Source organism: Crinia signifera, chromosome 6 (assembly GCF_055691185.1).
Source record: "Crinia signifera chromosome 6, ASM5569118v1, whole genome shotgun sequence".
Lineage (NCBI taxonomy): Eukaryota > Metazoa > Chordata > Amphibia > Anura > Myobatrachidae > Crinia > Crinia signifera.
The window spans coordinates 117,926,122-117,949,046 of NC_139222.1; the positions used below are offsets into that span (position 1 = coordinate 117,926,122).

Sequence of the window (22,925 nt, forward strand, 5' to 3'; positions counted from 1 at the left end):
AGATTTAATTTAGGTTTCTTAATCCTTTCAAATCATATGAGTGTTTCAGGCAAACTCTTATTTTTAGTGTCATGATAGATGTGAAAAAATTGCACTGAAACAACTTGTCAGTTGTGCTCAAATTGTATATCAATGTAGGGTTTTGTATATTAACTACAGTACATCAATGTAGTAGAAACAAACTTGCACTAGAGATGCTGATATGTATTACTTTTCAGCAAATTAAGTGTTAAAGCAGTCGTTTGAATTGCTTCCAATTCTTAGGGAAGCTGAAAGTATCCTGCCTGCTGGACTGTAAAGCATAAAGAGCATGTTTAAAGACTAAAGTGTCAACTTCAGTCCATCAGCACTCCCCTATAGCTGCCATCATAATGGTTTCTCCCAGCAGCATATAAGATCAGCCAGCATCAATTCACCCCCAGAGCTTAGTTAGTTGCGATAAAGGAGTTATTGTGAATGTTAAGTACCAGCAATAGTTTACTGAAATGGACATTTACAGTTGCTGAGCTACGTGAATAGAAAATTATCTTTATTCTTTGCTCAGCTGAAGATGGAATCTGCAAGCTGTATATTTTCTATATGACATTTGTGAAGTTGTGCCTTCACTTTTTGACTTCGAACTACCTAGAGGTCCTCCGAATATGAATGGGACTTTCTTTAACCAGACCGTCCTAGACCACGAAGCTTACACCAACTCCTCAGAAGGAATTGGATCTTTGATTGGATGTTGCAATGGGACTCGGTCTGTCATCACAAATGATGGAGGTTCTCTTGTTCTAAACCTTGACGAGAGAAGCATGTTCATTAGCAGAGTGGTACAGATAGCCGTACTCTGCGTTCTCTCTGTCACTGTCTTATTTGGCGTATTTTTCCTGGGCTGCAACTTGCTCATCAAATCAGAAAGTATGATAAACTTCTTAGTGAAGGACAGGAGGCCTTCCAAAGATGTGGGGGCAGTGATACTAGGGCTCTACTGAGTGATGAGGTCCAGTACTCAAAGACTGGGCAATTACACTGAACTACAACATTGATCATTGCCCTAGACTTACTGGAAGAAGTTAAGAGCCTGCAAAGAAAATGTCGCATGGTGTTTCATTTGCATGAGGGAGTACAGCTGCCAAAAAACTCACTCTGACTGAATGGACCATGTTAAGAAAAGAAATTGCTATGCCTTCGGGTTTTTTTTTTTTTTTTTACTGGGTACCTGTCTCATCAATAGCAGAGATATCATCATGAACTGCAGCTCCCCTCCTCATCAGTAATGTCTTCAATCTTTATTCTGTGATAGGCTAAGGCATGCACCTTTTGATCTGCTTTTGATTGTACAATACAGTATGGATCCTAAAATGCAACATTTTCCCTCACAAATCCCCTTTCGTTGCTCCTACTCATTTTGTGGCTACATTTAAAGCATGTTTCCAAGGCTGCAACCCTGTTTTGCAAAGTGTTTTTGTACTATATTTATCTAATGCCAAGCATGATTGGGAATGTGTTTTTGTATGCAGTTATTACGTAATTTTCATGCAGTGATATGTCATTTTTGCATTTTAACACAATGAAGATTGCAAATAAAATACAGTATTTTTAATTATTTTACTTTTCTGTCTGACTGAATTTCTTTTTTAGAACTGGTGACAGATAACCGCAACGTGTTCTTCCTTCCCTGTAAGGGGTTAATAATCCCTGAAAGGGTCACATTAGAAACAGGAGGCTTATATACTGTACAGTAGATCATAAATAATTGCGCGGCATGTAGATCTTTGCAAACAGTGCTTAAATTACCCAAATCAATCCTATTGCGCAGAAAACTCAAGTTCTGCCTGTAATACAGATACACCCCCCCCCCCATCATTAGCATGTAATGTAGTTTATTGCGGAGGACATATTACATTGCATTTTTGTGTTAGGAAAATGTGCCTAAAGCTATATTCTACATCCAGTACTAGGTGGAAATTATTTGTCCATCAATCTGCCTGTTTTGTCTTGGTTAGTAAACCTATGTGTTTGGTAGATTTGTTTATTCCAAAGTTATCTCTAGCACAATTCTTAGCATGGCATAAACGTTATTAGGATATTTTCGGTGGATCAAGCTGAGTTTTGCCCAAGGAATGAGTGGCAAGTAACAATCTTAAACCTGATAATGGAATTATGTCACCCAATTAGCACATACCCCCAGCTCTATACAGGTCTTGTACCTGCTGCCAGTTCACTTGAGGCTGTATGTTTTATACAATGTGCGCTCTATGATGATCATTCCAGAAAAGAGTTAACAGGCTAATCTACTGAGGACTGACAGTATGCACAGGCTGCACAATTTCTCCCAGCAAAGTTTAATCTTTATCATCAGTGTATAGACATACAGATATACTTATGTTTGCAAAATTTGTATATGGTCCATTGAAGAGAAGAGCTTCAATTATCAGTTTAATTTAGAAATGAAAGCAAGCATCCTTTTGCTCAGTATATTTATTTCTCAGTTAAATCTGTCATCCAAGTTGCCTCCACAAATACATTTGTGCAAAACCTCAACAGATGTTAAGGGATTTAAAGCTGTAAAACTCACCCAGGATCCCCTGTGTTATAACGATCTGAATGCTAAAGTCTCTAAAAGCAGCCAAAAGATCAAAAGTATTCGGCTGGTAAAACCTTTATTCACATCTGACATGCAAATAACAATACCAAAATGCATATTCACACTCTTTTATTTCCTAAAAGAAAACAAGTACAGTGTGCTCAAGCAGAACTAATGCAGTCAGCACATGCATCATTGTTTTATGACAATACACTTTTCTGTACAAAATATTTGAACATTTTTTTTTTACCTTTAATACCCCTACTCCAATTAAAATCTATGATCATGTTACAGTGCTTGTGCTCTACTGTAAGAAAATAAGAAAGGTGTGTATTTCACGCACACAGCTTATCAGTATGTATTGCAGCTATAACTGTATATCAATGCAAATTTGCTTAGTGGATTAGACAGTCATATCAGGGTTGTGTTAGCGATCAACACACATCTTATTGGATTGGATTATTGCATTCTGATCAGATCCAGGGTTGGACTTGCTCATAGAGGTACAGGGGAAATGCCAGGTGGGCCCCTCTGCCTAGGGCCCGCATCCTCCACTAGGGATCAGGTTCCAAAGTGTGCATTTGGATTATACCATCTAAAAAAGTTACTTTATACCATTGGAATGTGTGTATTTCTACAGTGCATTACTATTAACAATATATTACACTGTCATGCATTCAAAACCAGTATTCACTATATAAATATTTATCAAAGGGCCCAGACAATGCACTCACTAATGGTTAGGCAATCCAATGTGGTGGCTAGCCACACCCCCTCTATAGAGTAGCCAAACCCCTAAACATGGCCCCTTGAAAAGGCAAACTCCCAGTAGGCCCTTCTTGCACCTGGCCAACATAGATCAGATCTATAAATTTGGACTCACAGGGTGACATTTAATAGGATGAGATATTTCGACTTTTGTGATTTTTAGTCAAAAAAAGTCTTTAATCGCATGTATTCCAAAAATCGCCAATGTAATAGCATAAAAAATGTTTGCACTTTTTCTGCAAAACGTTTGACCTGTCAATTTTTTCTCACACATCCATATTGTTTTCCATTTGAAAGATACAACTCGCAAATTTAAGAGGATGTGATTTTTGGAAAATGTTACCAAAAAATGCAAAATAAATAGACCAAGTTCAACATGGCGAGTTTGACAAAACCATGCACAGATGAGTGAGATCTGTGCATGGTTCTGTCCAAAAAAAGTGTGAAAGTAAAAATTTGTAAAAAAAAAAAAAAATAACAGCGTGGGGTCCCCTCTCCTTAGCATAACCAGCCCTGGGCTCAAAGAGCCAGTCCTGGTTTTAGAAATTCAAGGGACAAAAAACATAGGAGATCCCCAGGATTTCTGAAACCAGCACAAGGCTCAAGGGCTGGTCCTGGTTCAAAATGGACAAAATGATTAGGGGTCCCTGTATTTTTGGCAACCAGCACCGGGCCCAAACAGCCAACAGGGTAATGCCACAGCCAGGGGAAACTTTTTACGCAAGTTCCCCCAGCCAAAGCATTAATCCCCATGGCTGGTCAGCCCAGGCAGGGATCCTGGAGGAGTGGGGACCCCCCAAATGAAGGGGTCCCCCCCTCCAGGATTAACCCTGCCCGGGCTGAAGCCTGGGGCTGTCCCGATGCCCCTGGGGCGGTGGGCACCGGGCTGATTAATGGTTAATAATAGATGAAACTACTGTGTAATGTTTTGGAACTAGAAGTCCCATCAAGCCTGCACCACATGCAGGGACTTGGAGAACCACAAGTCCCAGCATGCGGGGCATTAAAGGGCCTGCTGGGTCTTGTACTTCCACAACATGACAAATAGTGAAATAAAACACACACACGAACTGTATAACTTTATTACACACTACATTCATTCACACATACATTACCTATGGATTCCCTCGATGGCCTGTCCTCTTCTCCAAGAAGAGTCCAAAGGGGAACCAAAGGTACCTGTTGAGGGAAATTATACTCACCACACACCTCCCTGATAGATCTCTGCCTTCTCCGCCTGCCCGTACCCCTACAAGTAAAGCCGGAATGTTTGTTCACATTCTTGGCTCCTTCTACATGCCGAGGGTTAGTCCGGCCCACCAGCCCAAGGCTGCTCCTTATTGGCTGGTGGGCGGACACTCTCTGAGGAAGCCGTCAACTCCCCCCCCCCCCTCTTGAGGCAAAGAAACGCATTAGAGACTAGGTACTTGTTTCCTAGAACCGTGCCCACGATATTGATCTTAGGCATCGCAAGCAAAAAAATCGCGTCCGTCGCATAGCATGCGGCCAAAAAAAATCGCATGCGATGCGACCGCCGCGATTACCGCGATTTTACATAGGGAACAATGTTAAATGGCCCACAGACCCCAAATACCCACCCTGAAGTGTGTAATGGCCCCCCCAATTGTTAACGCCACCTCACCATCAACGTCAACCCGAAGCGTGGCGAGCGTCCTCCGACCTTTTCATACCCCCACTATCCACGTCGGCGTGGAGTTGAGAATAGAAAGTGTGGCGAGCGCAGCAAGCCACCGAGCCCGAAGCGTGGCAAGCGCAGCGAGCCCCGCGAGGGGACGCGGATACCTTCACCGCTATCCGCGTCCCCTCGCGGGCTTCACAGGTATCCGCTGCGCTCGCCACACTTTGGGCTCGCTCCGGGTTGACGTTGATGGTGGGGTGGCGTTAACAATTGGGGGGGCAATTTCACACTTCAGGGTGGCTATTTGGGGTCTGTGGGCCATTTAACATTGTTCCCTATGTAAAATCGGGTCAATTGGGCCATTTAACATTGTTCCCTATGTAAAATCGGTAATCGCGTCGGTCGCATCGCATGCGACTTTTTGGCCGCGTGCGATGCGACCGACGCGATTTACAGTTTACCATGCATTTCTATGTAAAATCGCGGGCATCGCATCGGTCACATCGCTTGCCATTATAATGGCATGCGATGTACATGCGATGCCCGCGATGGGCGCCGTTCTAGGAAACAAGTACCGAGACTATTGGTACCAGTAATTTTTATATCCAGCGGTGACCATTTTATGAGCAGGATCCAGATAAGGCAGACTGGAGTGCTAACCAAGCTGGGAACTCCAACCTCAATAATTGCCATCTGGGTGGCTATTTGCGCAAATCTAACCATATCTGGCTGAGGCCAGTCATCTCAGATGAAAGGAGTGGTAAATACTGTATACCACAACTGTTCATCATAACATCCCATTGACTGTTTAAATCATACTAGCGGACATTCATTTACTAACTTTCCTACTAATCCATACATTTCTCCAATGGGATCTGTTTCATTTATCAACCAATAATTTTTAACACAAGGACTTCATTCCATATAACTCAAAGGGCGAAATGTAATGGGAGGCATTTTTTTTTTTTTGCGATTTTTCCCGCAAAATATGCCGTTTTCGGGCATTTCCCGAAAATCGCATATTTTATAGGGTGCGATTTGCAGGAAAAATCACATTTTTTAAAGGTGCGATTTTTAGTTAGACTAAAAATCGCATCCAGATGTTTTCCCATTAAAAAGGATAGAACTCGCATATTTAATGGGTTGCGATTTTTAGTAAAGGTTACTAAAAATCGCAAAAAAATAGACCAGGTTCTGCCTGGCGATTTTATCAGAAACATGCACAGATCATTGAGATCTGTGCATGGTTCTGTTGTAAAAAAATAGTTAAAACAAAAAAAAAGAAAAAAAACGGCGTGCGGTCCCCCTCCTAAGCATAACCAGCCCCGGGCTCAAAAAGCCGGTGCTGGTATAATAAAATCAAAGGAACAATCAAGTTGGGGTTCCCTGAATTTTATAAAACCAGCACCAGGATCAAGGTCCGGCGCTGGGTCCCAAAATACGGGGGACAAAATGACTAGGGGTCCCCCGTATTTTAAGAACCAGCACCAGACCCAACCAGCCAGCAGGGTAATGCCACAGCCGGGGGACACTTATTATATAAAGTCCCGTGGCCAAAGCATTAACCCCCTGGCTGGTCAGCATGGGCAGGGGTCCTGGGGAAGTGGGGACCCCCCCAAAGAAGGGGTCCCCCCCCCTCCAGGACTTACCAGCCCATGCTGAAAGTCCGGGGCTGTCCCCGATGCCCCTGGGCGGTGGGCATCGGGCTGATGTAAAGTGTAAAAAAAAGAATATGAACTGTAGAACTATGAGTCCCAGCAAGCCTACCCCACATGCTGGGACTTGGAGAACCACAAGTCCCAGCATGCGGGGCATTAAAAGGCCCGCTGGGTCTTGTAGTTCTACAGTACAAAAAATAGTTAAATAAAACACACTGACACCCTGAAAAATAAAAGTTTAATACACAAATAACACACACACTGATACTTACCTACCTTGAGCCCGTAGGTCGGTCCCTGGATCCTGGGTCCGGGCTCCGGGGCTCCAGGGCAGAAGAGTCCGGTTCCGGGGGCCTTGGTCCTGGTTCCGGGGCTGGTCCGGGGCTCCGGGGCTCCAGAGCAGAAGAGTCCGGTTCCGGGGCCTTGGTCCTTGTTCCGGGGCTGGTCCGGGCTCCGGGGCTCCAGGGCAGAAGAGTCCGGTTCCGGGGCCTTGGTCCTGGTTCCGGGGCTGGTCCGGGGTTCTGGGGCTCCTGGGCTGAAGAATCCGGGGTCCAGGATCCGAAGTAGTCCACAGGGGTACCTGAGGAAGGAAATCCTACTCACCTGGTCCCCGGCGACGACCCCGGCATCTTCAGCTCCAGACGCGCTGCTCCCGGCTGGTACCCGCTCACGGACTGGAGAGGCGCAGAGATGTTTCATCTTCCGCGCCTCTCCTCAGAATGAGAAAGTCGGCTCCTGATTGGCCGCTAGGCGGCCAATAGAATCATCCGGAGGAAAGGCGCGGAAGATGAAAATCTCGGCGCCTCTCCAGTCCGTGAGCGGGTACCAGCCGGGAGCAGCGCGTCTGGAGCTGAAGATGCCGGGGTCGTCGCCGGGGACCAGGTGAGTAGGATTTTCTTCCTCAGGTACCCCTGTGGACTACTTCGGATCCTAGACCCCGGATTCTTCAGCCCTAGAGCCCCGGAACCCCGGACCAGCCCCGGAACCAGGACCAAGGCCCCAGAACCGGACTCTTCAGCCCTGGAGCCCCGGAGCCCGGACCAGCCCCGGAACCAGGACCAAGGCCCCGGAACCGGACTCTTCTGCCCTGGAGCCCCGGAGCCCGGACCCAGGATCCAGGGACCGACCTACGGGCTCAAGGTAGGAAAGTATCAGTGTGTGTGTTATGTGTGTATTAAACTTTTATTTTTCAGGGTGTCAGTGTGTTTTATTTAACTATTTTTTGTACTGTAGAACTACAAGACCCAGCGGGCCCTTTAATGCCCCGCATGCTGGGACTTGTGGTTCTCCAAGTCCCAGCATGCGGGGTAGGCTTGCTGGGACTCATAGTTCTACAGTAGAAAACAATAGTTTATATTCTTTTTTTTACACTTTACATCAGCCCGATGCCAACCGCCCAGGGGCATCGGGGACAGCCCCGGACTTTCAGCATGGGCTGGTAAGTCCTGGAGGGGGGGGACCCCTTCTTTGGGGGGGTCCCCACTTCCCCAGGACCCCTGCCCATGCTGACCAGCCAGGGGGTTAATGCTTTGGCAGCGGGACCTTATATAATAAGTGTCCCCCGGCTGTGGCATAACCCTGCTGGCTGGTTGGGTCTGGTTCTTAAAATACGGGGGACCCCTAGTCATTTTGTCCCCCGTATTTTGGGAACCAGCGCCGGACCTTGAGCCTGGTGCTGGTTTTATAAAATCCAGGGAACCCCATCTTGATTGTTCCTTTGATTTTATTATACCAGCACCGGCTTTTTGAGCCCGGGGCTGGTTATGCTTAGGAGGGGGGACCGCACGCCGTTTTTTTTCTTTTTATTTTTTTACATCACAGCGCACTGTACTGAAAATGTGCCGATTTTCATGACTGAAAATCGCACATTTTCAGGACTAAAAAAGCGCCCGAAATCGCACCATATCGCACTTTTTTGCGGCAAATTCGCATCTCATTGCATATGCGAATTCGCTGCAAAAAATGCGATTTTTAAAGGTGCGATTTGGTGCGATTTTTTTCTTACGGAAAAAATCGCACCCTATTACATTTCGCCCAAAGTGTTTTTGGACTGGTTCACTAACATCACTAAAATGCTGTTTATCGTTGCTTCTAAATAAGATTGTTTTTATCTTTTATGCTCTCATTTGTGTATTACTTTATATTATAATTAATTTATATTAAAATTTGGTTTGTATTTTAGCGCAGTTTGTCTGTTTTTCCTTATATTACTTCAATAATTTATACTTGGATTATGAACTCACACATGTGTTGATGGTATCATCATTCATTTGACTCTTCCACCCTTCTTTAAAGTTTATATAAAAGTATACTTTAATTAATTGATATTGTTTTGCATTTCTTAGGCAAATTCAATTATCATGTGTAAATACTGACCACCACAGATGTCTAATAAAAACTGTAGTGCCCCCAGGTCACATATGCCAGAAAGAAACTCCAGTTCACGTATGTCACAGTGCCCTAGTGATGCAGAAACCCCACTTCATGTACTGTATGCCACAGTACCCCGCCATGCTTCATGACTGCCCCAACCTCCCTGTTTATAATTCACCATACTGTACTGTACCTGGCACACATGCGAATAAACAGCTGCAAAAGATTTTCAGGTAATGTTTGACCTTAAAAGCACTAAAAAAAAAACTCTGAAATCTTGAAAAGCTACTTGCTCTCAATGCACAGTGAAAAACTCCTGGATGAAAAGAATAAGTACAGAAGACAGGAAGCTAGAAACTGACATTTGGCATCGAGATTTGTTCTGCAGGAGCATGAGAAGCAAATTGTAAAAGTTGTACTATAATACAAAAAATAAAACTTTACTTCAAATAACAGTGTCCTAAATAGTCTGCAGCAGAATATATACAAGTAATCCAGCACAAAATTGAAATTCAGAATCTTTAGAAAAATGGCTCTAAATCAGTTGTTCCCAACCCTGGTCCGCAAGTATCCCCATCAGTGCACGTTTTCCAGATCTCCACACAGAATCACAGGTGACATAATTAGCTCCACCTGTGGATCTTTTAAAATGTGTCAGTGAATAATGAGTGCACCTGCTGGGTGACCTGGAAAACGTGCACTATTGGGGGTACTTGAGTACCAGGGTTGGGAACCACTGCTCTAAATAGCAACTCTGCTAGGTGCACACCTGACAAACCATAACAACTGAAAAGGTTAAGTAAAGATGCTGCTGATAAGGGTAAGTACAAGGACAAATCAAGAAAAGGCTAGACCAGGCACGTCCAAACTATGGCCCTCCAGCTCTTGTGAAACTACAAATCCCATCATGCCTTCAAGTTCAAGTTTTGTTTATTTGTCATATGCAGTTTTCCATCAAGTAAATATACAATGAAATGAGCTGGACGAAAAAGTCAGTCAACTCAACTAAATACTGAATATAAAAAATGCAACATTTAGGTATGCATTTAAGGATACAGAATCTAAATAAAATACAAACGTCACAAATAAAAATACGTCATTGGTAGTTTATGTCAAAGATCATAATACAAATACAGTGCTATGGGTTAGAGTTCAATAACCTAATGGACTGAGGATAGAAACTATTTTTGAGCATTGAAGTGCGAGCGACCATGCTCCTGTACCTCCTCCCCGATGGTAACAGGCAGGGGCTGGCTGGCAACTTTTAGCCTGGGGGGCAAGTCAAGAGCACTGGCCCATAAGTAGCGCATAAGTGGCCCATAAGTAGCGCATTGTTAAATGCAGGTTTTTAATTAAATAAATAAATAAATAAAGAACAAGACACCACAGGCTGCACCCCTGCGTAAAAGACAGGACACCACAGGCTGCTCTCCTGCATAAATAAAGAACAGGACACCACAGGCTGCTCTCCTGCATAAATAAAGAACAAGACACCACAGGCTGCACCCCTGCGTAAAAGACAGGACACCACAGGCTGCTCCCTCTGTATAATAATAATGCCATGATGCCACAGGCTGCTCCCCCTGTATAATAATTTGTGTCATGGCATTACTATTATTATATTATACAGAGGGAGCAGCCTGTGGTGTCATGGCATTATTATTATACAGAGGGAGCAGCCTGTGGTGTCATGGCATTACTTTTATATTATACAGGGGGAGCAGCCTGTGGTGTCATGGCATTATTATTATGCAGAGGGAGCAGCCTGTGGTGTCATGGCATAATGTCATGACACCACAGGCTGCTCCCCCTGTACAATAATAATTATGACACCACAGGTTGCTCCCCTTGTATAATATAAAAGTAATGCTATGACACCACTGGCTGCTCCCTCTGTATAATAATAATGCCATGACACCACAGGCTGCTCCCGCTGTATAATAATAATGCAATGACACCACAGGCTGCTCCCGCTGTACAATAACAATGCAAAGACACCACAGGCTGTTCCCGCTGTATAATATAACAATTGTAATGCCATGACACAAATTATTATACAGGGGGAGCAGCCTGTGGCGTCATTGCATTATTATTATTATACAGAGGGAGCAGCCTGTGGTGTCATGGCATTACTTTTATATTATACAGGGGGAGCAGCCTGTGGTGTCATGGCATTATTATTATGCAGAGGGAGCAGCCTGTGGTGTCATGGCATAATGCCATGACACCACAGGCTGCTCCCCCTGTACAATAATAATTATGACACCACAGGTTGCTCCCCCTGTATAATATAAAAGTAATGCTATGACACCACTGGCTGCTCCCTCTGTATAATAATAATGCCATGACACCACAGGCTGCTCCCACTGTATAATAATAATGCAATGACACCACAGGCTGCTCCCGCTGTACAATAATAATGCAAAGACACCACAGGCTGCTCCCGCTGTATAATATAACAATTGTAATGCCATGACACAAATTATTATACAGGGGGAGCAGCCTGTGGCGTCATTGCATTATTATTATTATACAGAGGGAGCAGCCTGTGGTGTCATGGCATTACTTTTATATTATACAGGGGGAGCAGCCTGTGGTGTCATGGCATTATTATTATGCAGAGGGAGCAGCCTGTGGTGTCATGGCATAATGCCATGACACCACAGGCTGATCCCCCTGTACAATAATAATTATGACACCACAGGTTGCTCCCCCTGTATAATATAAAAGTAATGCTATGACACCACTGGCTGCTCCCTCTGTATAATAATAATGCAATGACACCACATGCTGCTCCCGCTGTATAATAATAATGCAATGACACCACAGGCTGCTCCCGCTGTATAATAATAATGCAATGACACCACAGGCTGCTCCCACTGTATAATATAATAATAGTAATGCCATGACACAAATTATTATACAGGGGGAGCAGCCTGTGGTGTCATTGCATTATTATTATACAGAGGGAGCAGCCTGTGGTGTCATGGCATTACTTTTATATTATACAGGGGGAGCAGCCTGTGGTGTCATGGCGTTATTATTATATAGAGGGAGCAGCCTGTGGTGTCATGGCATAATGCAATGACACCACAGGCTGCTCCCGCTGTATAATAATAATGCAATGACACCACAGGCTGCTCCAGCTGTATAATAATAATGCAATGACACCACAGGCTGCTCCCGCTGTATAATATAATAATAGTAATGCCATGACACAAATTATTATACGGGGGAGCAGCCTGTGGCGTCATTGCATTATTATTATACAGAGGGAGCAGCCTGTGGTGTCATGGCATTACTTTAATATTATACAGGGGGAGCAGCCTGTGGTGTCATGGTATTATTATTATGCAGAGGGAGCAGCCTGTGGTGTCATGGCATAATGACATGACACCACAGGCTGCTCCCCCTGTACAATAATAATGACACCACAGGCTGCTCCCCCAGTATAATATAAAAGTAATGCCATGACACCACAGGCTGCTCCCCCTGTATAATAATTTGTGTCATGGCATTACTATTATTAATAGTAATGCCATGACACAAATTATTATACAGGTGGAGCAGCCTGTGGTGTCATGGCATTATTATTAATATACATGAAACTGAACAGCACAGCAGATATGTAGTTTTTTATGTTAACTTACTACTGTGTCTGTCACTGTCAAATTTCAGTTCCCCTCTCTCTGCGTCTCTGCGGCGGCGGCCTCCTGAAGTGTCCCCCACGCCACGAGTAGTTTAACGGGCGACCCCCCAGCCTTCCTCCAGTCCAGTGCAGACGCGTGGGTGCGAGGCGTCAACGCCATGACGTCCCCACCGCACCCAGCGTCTGCCGACTGACTGCCACTGCCGCCCGCCGGGGACAAGAGGGAACAGGCTGCCGGCCGGAGCCCTCCTCCACGTAGCCGTGGAGGCCGGCGGCCATGTTCCTGTGGCCGCAGCCCGCAGATATCATATAAAAAAACCACAGGAACATGGCCGCCGGCAGGAAAAAAAAAAAAAAAGCAAAGCGGCCGCGAATACGGCCGCGGCGGCGCGGCCCGCAGCACAGCAGCCAGAGCGGCCTGGGGGGCAGATGGCACCCTGCCCCCCGGCCCAGCCCGCCCCTGGTAACAGGGATAAAAGGCTGCAAACTGGGTGACTATGGTCTTAATAATACTATAAACTTTCCACAGGCACCGCTTGTGATAAATAACTTTGCCGCAGTTTTGCTATTAGGGATTGCTAAAAGGATGGCAAGGCATGCTGGGATGTGTAGTTTAACAACAGCTGGAGGGCCACAGTTTGGCCATCCCTGGGCTAGATGTATTAGTCCTCACTCAATTGTGAATGATAACAAAAAGTCCATCTTTGAGTAGCTACAAAAATATCATGTAATCTACAGTAAGTAGTCAGTAATTGGAAAAGTATCAAACTACCTTTAACAGCCACAGGAGGAGTTCCATAGAAAAGTAGAGCATCTGCTGTACATTGTACTAACATATAAAGGAAAAATGTCCATGTATCTGCATTGTCACACTGTGGTCTCCTTGTCAGCTATGTCACAACTGAGAAGATGAGCTCCTGTTAGAACATGACAATTGCATGCTCCAGAATGAATATAAGCAGAAAACATAAAGCATAATCAATGAATGTGCTCAGGGGTTAAAAAGTGGGCCAGAAAGTGGTGGGACTTCATTCTGTCCTTTGTCCCAGGGAGAGCTGCCTCCTCTGCACCGCTGCTCCAGCGTAAATGGATAAGGTGGTCGGTGACCCTAGACAGGCACTCCATTAGCCTGCTTCCCCCAGCCCCAAGGATGTAACTACCATAGGTGCTGGGGGTGCAGCTGCTATGGGGCCCAGAGCTGAGAGGGGCCCACTTTGCCTGTCAAAGTATCATGTGCTATATACATTTTTTAACATTAGTTGATGAATAAGGGCCCTTACAAACTTTTGCTATGGGGCCCACCTGTATCTAGTTACGTCACTGCCCAGCCCCCCTCTGACGGTGTTGGTGTCAGGAAGAAGACCATAAGGAGGGGAACCACCAGTGCTCTGAAATGAGACAGGTCAGCCACTGGCAGTGACACGGGACAAGTAGGGAAAAGCCGGAAGAATGTACAGTGTGAGGGATAAGCTGTTTTAGGGATGAACTATACTATGTAAGGGGGAGAGCTGTGTATAAGCGGTACTGTTATAAGTGGACATTATGGGTAAGCGGCACTACTAATGTGGGCATTATGTGTAAGCAGTATTACTACTGTGGGCATTATATGTAAGGGGCACTACTGTGGGCATTGTATATCAGGGGCACTACTACTATTTTCTCATAACATACTAATTAAAAGCCTGTCAAAATGAAGGACACCGGGGCCAGATTATAGAGGGGGGGGGGGGGGAGTCGCTTCTCATACAGGAGCTTCCGGGTTTCAGGAAATCCTGCTGCTGGAAGCTGGGACTCATGCTGAACAGGTACGTATGGTACGTATGTGTGTGTCTGTGTGTAGCATTAGCCTTTTATATATATAGATACCAATATATGTGATGGGAAGGCTAAAATAACAGTGCACTGTAAACACCACTACTAGCACATGTCAGTTCACCAGTCCACACACAGCTTCCAGCCAGTGTAGGGGCAGAGGAGACCATTAGCCACCAGCACTTGGCCTAAAGGGTCTGGGCATGGTCTGTGTAGGGTGAGCTCAGGACTCCCCCACTCCCAATGGCCAGAGCAGGATTAATGGCTCTTTAGGGTCCTTACATACTTAAGACAGGGGGGCCCTAAGGTCTAAAATTAAAAATCATAATACCAATAAATATATATTATACACACACTATATACTATATAGTGTCTCTCTCTCTCTCTTTATATATATATATATATATATATATATATATATATATATACGTACTTGCGTGGGTTTCCTCCGGGTACTCCGGTTTCCTCCCACAATCCAAAAATATACTGCTAGGCTAATTTGGCTCCCAACAAAATTTACCCTAGAATGTCTGTGTGTGCGTGTACATGTGGTAGGGAATATAGATTGTAAGCTCCACTGGGGCAGGGACTGATGTGAATGGTCAAATATTCTCTGTAAAGCGCTGCGGAATCTGTGTGCGCTATATAAGAAACTGCTAATAAATAAATAAATAAATAATATATATATATATACCCATGCACTTCTCCATTCTGGTGTCATCGCTATACCTCTCCATCACCCCGACACCTCACTGTCCCCCCCTCTCTGTACCTCTGCTGGGAAGTGGCTACCCATGCCCCTGGTTACTCCGTTCTGAGCACTGCGGGACAATCTGGTGGTTCATGCATCCGTTTCCTGGTTACTGCTGCTACTTGTTGCCAAATCCTGAGATGACAAGTAACCTGGGTTTGCAGCATAGTATATGGAGGAGGTGGAACACAGTATGTGGTATATGAAGTGATTACTTTATGGAGTGGGGTGCCCTTTATATTGAGGGCACTATACGAAGGGTTATAAGCAGGAGTTAAAGTGAGGGGGAATGGGGTGGAACTGAGTTTCACCACCTCTAATGGTAAGGTGGAACAATTTAACCTCCACATTGGCCCTGCACAGTAATTCTCACAGAAAAGCATTCTACAGGGATGCCAAAAACCCTATCATTGGCCCTGTATCTGCCTAATGGGGGGAGGGAGGGGGAGTAATTAGGTGGCATAATTCAGGCCCTTATTCTAATTCGGACGGTACGGCCCGCGTGCGGCCGTACCGCCGATGTTTTTATTCTGCACATGCGCAGAGGTCAATCTGCGCATGTGCAGCCCCCTTCGCCGCAGACGTATTTCGTCCGCCGCAAAGGGGGCGTGTAGGGGCGTGAGGGGCTTCATACCCTCATTTCCCTATGTGTACGCCCCGCGTTTCATGGGCGTTCCCATGCAAACGCGGGGCGTATGCATGGTAATGAGGGTATGACGCAACTCATGGGGGCGGAAAGCTGACGTCGCCGGATGTCAGCTTTCAGCCCCCATACAAGCTAACACACGGACGATTGTCCGTGTGGTCTCAGCTTGCGGGAGCTGCTGGGGCGTGCGGACCTGCCTTCGATGGTCGACGACCATCGAATGCAGGGGGCAGCTCCCACCATGGTGGAGGCGTACGCCTCCACCATTTTCGTGCGGATCGCCAGCCGTCCGTGTACGGACGGCCGTGGCGATCCGTAGTGTGGGCGGGGATTGGTTTGTGCGGCCAGAGCACCGTGTGCGGCTCTGGCCGCACCAACCAGAATAAGGGCCTAAATGAGTTCCCCCACCTCTTCATGACCACTTAAAGCCCTGGTTATAAGGATGCAGTGTGTATATAAGGGCAGTATATGGTGGTGGGTACAGAATATGAAAGAGGATGGAGGTGTACTGTACAAAGGGGCAGTGTGTGTGTGTGTGTGTGTGTGTGTGTGTGTGTGTGTGACAATTAAGGCTGCAGCACCACAGAGTTAAGGAGCAGTTTTAACGTTTTAAATATATAGATATGAAAACATATAAAAGAACATTATCCACTTCCGGTGGGCGGACCTAGCTGATGGCCGCATCTTAAGGAGCTCTCCAGCCCCAGATACATATAACCATCTACAAGGGCAAGAAAAATACAGCGGAGGAGTCCCAGGGCTCTGTGGACCCCCGACTAGGAGATAGAGGTGGGCAAGAGGCAGGTACCCGGCTCCCCACCACACAAAATACCCCGGAATCGGCGCCTGAATCGGCGTGATACAGGAGAGCGGGCGCCATCTTGAAAGCGCGCTGATCACCCCCGCCGGCTACTCACCGCCAGAACACTGCCTGGGTGAATCCAGCTGACCAGAGCAGGAGACCGCCGGGGACCCGAGCGGTGACTTCATCACACGGGGAGAGGAGACGGAGCTGCGGAGAACAGGAGACCGGGCGCCTCCAGATCGCGGGCGCCATATTGGATGTGGCAGGCGGCAGCGGAGATACACGCAGCGGCAGGCAAGTGACCTGAGGAGGGGGAACGGAGACACCTCAGCGGGCTGGGCCTCCCAAATACCCCTCACCAGACCCTACCTCTGCCCTAATCCTCCCAAACCCACATAAGGCACACGAAAACTGCCCACAGAGAGCAGAATCAAAAGTGCACCAGACGCCATCTTGGTGCAGGCGCACATACAGACAGCACCTGACAAGGAAAAAAAAAAAAAACAACACATTGTTGGTTGGTGAAACAACACATCTGTCATTTACTCCATCCAAGTTGATATTAAGGAAAGAAAGCTATCACAGCCTCCGAGACTGAACACACATGTCAGCAATGGATAAATACGTTGGAAAAACGCCGAGAGGCGGGAGAAACGCACCTACGGTGAGAAATAAAGATAAAAGATCCTCGCCCACACATGAGTCTACCCCTCCAGCATCGCCGGCCGACAAAAGAGCGTCACGGGAAATAGATCCCCCCACAGAGAGCACCTCCCCCACGCTACATGCACAGGAAATTGCAGCCATACTCTCACCTCTACTTGACGAGAAACTATCTGGTATAAAGGAAGCCATAGAATCAGTGGTCTCGCAACTGGGTGAATACGGCTCACGATTCGAAGAAGCGGAACAACGCATCTCAAACGTGGAAGATGACCTCATCGCCGCAAAGAATACGATAGCATCACAGGAATCCACCATACTAGCCATCCAGGAGAAACTGGAAGATATGGAAAACAGGAATCGTAGGAATAACCTACGCCTCATTGGCCTACCAGAATCAGTTAAACACCGTGAGCTACTACAGCTGGTTTCAAAATGGCTACCAGAGGAACTCAAATGCCTGCCACCTGCGGGTGTAATACAAATCGAGAGGGCACACCGCATAGGCCCCGACAATCAGGACAAAAGGAGAAGACCGAGACCGGTTATTTTCAAATTCCTCAACTATCTGGACAAGATAACTGTGATGGAAGCATATCGTAAAATAGGAGACCTACAGTACCAAGGAGAACGTCTGCTACTATTCCAGGACTTCTCCTATCAAGTAGCGATGAAGAGAAGAGAATTCGCCCCCATATGCACATCATTGTTCGAGGCGGGTATCAGGTTCGCACTGCTGTACCCAGCAAAGTTACGTGTGCAGCGTGATGGAAAGCAACATATCTTTGACACAGTTACCTCGGCACAGAACTTTCTGGACTCTATTGTGAATGATGCTTCCCACATGTCAGACGCTGACTGAGGATCGATGACATATGTTTGCAAGTATATACTCATTGAAATAGCGTTAAAATGTTGTTTTGGTTACAGTATTATTGGATTCAAATTGTGACACTTAGTCTAGTTGCCCTCCAAGGGCGCATTATCCAGTTAGTGTCAAAAGGACACAAAGTTCCCCCCCCCTTAAACTGTCATCTAGTCAATTGTTACAGTACCGGTCACAACAGGCAAGGTTGGCCTGATCACTGGGTTCGTAAAAATAAAAAAATTGTAAGAACTGTTAGATATTTTCAACAAAGGCATAGTGGGTCACACTATAGGATTAGCCACCAAACTAGTTTCGTGGACAGGCCCCAGCTCACTGGGACTGGGGTCCCCACGGAACAGACGCTTACACTATTTAACATGATATCCTTAACAGGTATTGGTTAAATGAGCACACAAACCGCTGATACGCTTGTCACACGCACGCACATACGATTCCTATCATGGAATATAGAGGGTTTAAATACCCCTCTTAAGAGGAAAAAGGTCCTGCAGCACTTGAAACGTCTGAAACCGGATGTGGCAGTGTTGCAGGAAACACATTGGAGGGAAGGTGACCGAAATACCCTTAGGGACACCTGGTTCACGAAATTTTATGCAGCCTCCTATACGAGTAAGAGAAGGGGAGTTCTCATCATCATTAACAAATCCCTGAGACATGAAGTGATAGACACCCAGAAAGACCCTGAGGGACGCTATGTGTTTTTGAAACTAAAGATAGAAGGTGAGCTGTTCACACTAGCAACACTATATGCCCCCAACGGTCCCAATACTGTTTTCTACACAAATCTGTTTGTTCAATTACAGGGTTGGGCTGAGGGTCATGTAATCCTAGGAGGTGATTTTAATGCCACGCAAAAACAGTCACTAGATAGAAATAACAATGCAAGTGGTGACATGCCACCCCCTGCTCTGGGCTTATTGATGAGCTCTCTGGACGTTGCAGACCCTTGGCGCTACCTCCATCCGGTCGAGAGAGATTACACTTTCTACTCTCACCCTCACCACACCTCCTCGAGAATAGACTTTTGGTTACTACCCACACACATGCTAAACAGGGTTAAAAATGCCCGCATTGAACCCATACTGATTTCAGACCACGCTCCTACATGGTTTGAATTGGCTCTAACCACACCTACACGACATTCCTACAACTGGAGGTTTCCCTCGTATCTAGCAGATTCCCCCGACTTTCAATTAGAACTAAAACAGCATTTCCTAAATTATGTCGACGACAACATCCAACACATAGACGACATTAATCTATTCTGGGCAGCGTCCAAACCAGTGATACGCGGACATGTAATATCATACACCTCAACCAAGAAGAAAAAACTAAATGCTAGATTCTTAGAACTGAGCAAGGCTGTTTCAGACTCATATGAAGCTATGTTAAGAGATGACTCCTCAACCAACAGACAATGCTACACCGACGCCAAAGCATTATACGACAGTCTATGTACTGAAAAAGCACAGTGCACATTGGACTTTCAAAAACAGCGATATTTCAGATGGGGAAATAAATCCGGCAAACTGTTAGCTACCATTGCCCGTGGACAGCGCCCACAACACCATGTCAATAAGATAATCATAAACCAGAGACAACTCACTGAAACAACAGACATAGCAGACTCCTTTTTAAATTATTACACAAATCTATACTCCCCCCCTACAGATCACCCAGCATTAGGGATGGATTTCCTTAAGAGGGCGTCGCTCCCAATATTAACTCAAACTGAAAGAGAAGCTTTAACAACACCTATCACGGATCTGGAATTAGAATCGACCATAAAAGGTCTCCCAAAAGGGAAATCGCCGGGCCCAGATGGCCTAGGAGCGGATTATTACAAAATCATACTACCACATCTCAAAACACATTTACTGTCACTCTATAACTCTATATTAGCTGGACATGCCGCACCCCCAGACTTTAACCAGGCAAGGATTATATTACTACCAAAACCAGGTAAAGATCCTACTCTGGTTGGCTCTTACCGCCCAATTTCCTTATTAAATCAAGATTTAAAAATACTGACCACCATAATGGCCCGCAGATTGCAAATGGTTTTACCGAAACTACTCCATCCATCCCAGACAGGCTTTGTTAAAGGTAGATCATCTGTACATAATATTAGGCAAGTAGTGGCGGCTCTAACTAAATCTCAGTCATTGAAACAGGGGCGCTCACTACTAGTGAGCTGCGATGCAGACAAAGCATTCGACAGGGTATCCTGGCCCCATCTCTTAAGGGTGCTCCACACCCAACAATTCGGGGTTAATTTTATATCCTTTTTCCGCAAACTTTACAATAGTCCCACAGCAGTCCTCACTGTAAATGGCCTAAACACAACAAGCTTTGTACTAGCTCGAGGCACCAGGCAGGGATGCCCACTTTCCCCGCTGTTATTTAATCTGGCCATTGATCCCCTGATTAGGCTATTTCACCAACAAGGTGATTGGCAGGGAATAAAATGTGGAGGAACGGAATTGAAAGTCTCGGCATATGCCGATGACTTACTACTTTATTTTACTAACCCCCAAGAAGCGTTTCCAAGATTCTTAAAAACATTAAAAGAATTTGAAGACATTTCAGGCTTTATAATAAATAAAACAAAAACCAAAGCACTGGCACTGCACAGAGGGGCCAAATTAGGATGGTATAATGAGTTCCCATTCATATGGGCAGACAGCTCGTTAACGTATTTAGGACTTGAAATACCAGTAGACCCAACCCAACTATACACAGTAAATTACCCACCACTCATGACAAAGTTGTTGGCAGACCTAAAATCCTGGAAGTCCTTGCCTCTGTCCTACCTGGGAAGAGGTCACATGATCAAAATGATCACCTTTCCAAGGATATTGTATACCATCCAAATGCTCCCTCTTTTGATAACAGAGGCTGATTTACGCAATATAAACTCGGCAATTAGCAAATTTATCTGGGATGGAAAAAAGCCCAGAATTTCCATGTTTAAATTGTCACAACATGTGTCATTGGGAGGCATTAATTTACCGTGCATAAAAAGCTACATGTTGGCAGCTAACTTCAGATACGCAATTGACTGGATACATTCCACAAACTACTATGCTGACACAGGGCTTGAGCAAGCAATGAGCCCACAGATACCTCTGCCGAGTCTCCTCCACATGAGACCATCGGACTATCCACCTGAAATTGCAGGGAATCTATTGTTCACCACGACGTGTAAAGCATGGAGAATGACACGCTCTAGACTCAAGCTGTCCACACATGACACGATATTCAACTCAGTCCTCTATAACACTAATACTAATAGGCAGATAATACAAAACACCAAATTGATCAAATGCTGTGAAGCAAAAGGTCTTAGATTACTGTACCAATTTATAGGAGATGGAAATGACCCCATAATGTCTTACCAACAAATATGTGAAAAATATCCAGAGGTGAATCTACCCATCTTTGTATATTACCAACTGAGAAGTTATGTATCCAGCCAGGTTAAAAGAATCCCGGCAACTGACAAGAATGCTGGCATAGACATTATGATCAAACATGCTCATAATAGACCATGTACCACCTCTCTATTATACTTACACATAAAAAGGCGCCTGGATGTAGACACGTTAGATACAGGTATGGCAAAATGGACCATAGACCTGCCCAACATAACATTACCCTCCCTTCTGTCTGCCTTTGTAAGGTTAAACAAAACATTGATATCAGCCTCATACATGGAAATGCAGTACAAGTTACTGCACAGAACATATTACACTCCAAAACGAATGTTACAGATGGGTACTGCAGAAGACTCTTGTTGCTTTAAATGTAAAATGCCTGAAGCAAACACTCTGCATTGTATGTGGAGCTGTCCGGAGGTCCAGAACTTCTGGGGCAATGTATGTACATATATCAAATCGCAATATAATATCACTTTCACCGCCACCCCTGAATGGGCAATATGGGATATATATCCAGTACCCAATAACATCCGCCAAACAGCGGGGCAACGAATATTCCTATCTAAAATAGCCGCAGCAGCACGTAAAACCATTTTATCGCAATGGATACAATCTAACACTCTGTCTATACCCCTATTGGTGCCCCGGATATCCCATCTTTTCCAGATGGACTGGCTGGAGATGTCATTAAATAAGGACACAAAGGCTAAAAAAATTTTTGCAATTTGGTTGCCATATATAAAATCCTTACCAGAATCGACAAAAATAAACCTTAGGAAAGCTGTACAACTAACATCATGGTATAATCTAATGCTACTACAACATAATACACCCCCCTTTTGAAAGATCCCTCACTTGTTATTGTAAACACCCTTAAATGTGCATACCATGGCTTGTTGCCACAAAATGGTGTGAAAATGACCCACTATAACGTAAGATGTCTATACCACAGCAGGAAACACACGACACATTGTTATTGTTGTAAAAGCAAAGTCATTTATTAGATGGTTTCTTGTATTACTTGTGTAAAAATGTATGCTAACGATCTTAAAAAACAATGTATGACAAGAGCATGACAATTATGTAATGAACAGTTCTTCAATAAAAAAGTTTTGAAAAAAAAAAAAAAAAAAAAGAACATTATCCAATGTAAGGGTGACTTTGATCAAAGCTATATTTGATTCAGGAATATGTACACAGGTGGCATTTTATTGCAGAAAAAAGGCACATCAGTACTATAATAATATAATATTGCAAACA

At 45.1% G+C, this 22,925-nt stretch overlaps 1 protein-coding gene across 1 annotated transcript; it reads left to right on the forward strand.

Moving 5' to 3' along the window:
- Positions 1 to 436: 436 nt before the first annotated feature.
- RPRML (reprimo like) lies at positions 437 to 1,596 on the forward strand. Its single transcript, XM_083145433.1, has one exon. The coding sequence runs from the start codon at positions 642 to 644 to the stop codon at positions 975 to 977; it is 336 nt and encodes a 111-aa protein (XP_083001559.1). The 5' UTR covers positions 437 to 641; the 3' UTR covers positions 978 to 1,596.
- The last annotated feature ends 21,329 nt before the right edge of the window (positions 1,597 to 22,925 follow it).

What these genes read in the sequence shown, in the direction of transcription:
- RPRML (XM_083145433.1), top strand. Translation starts at nt 642, where the DNA reads ATGAATGGGACTTTCTTTAACCAGACCGTCCTAGACCACGAAGCTTAC.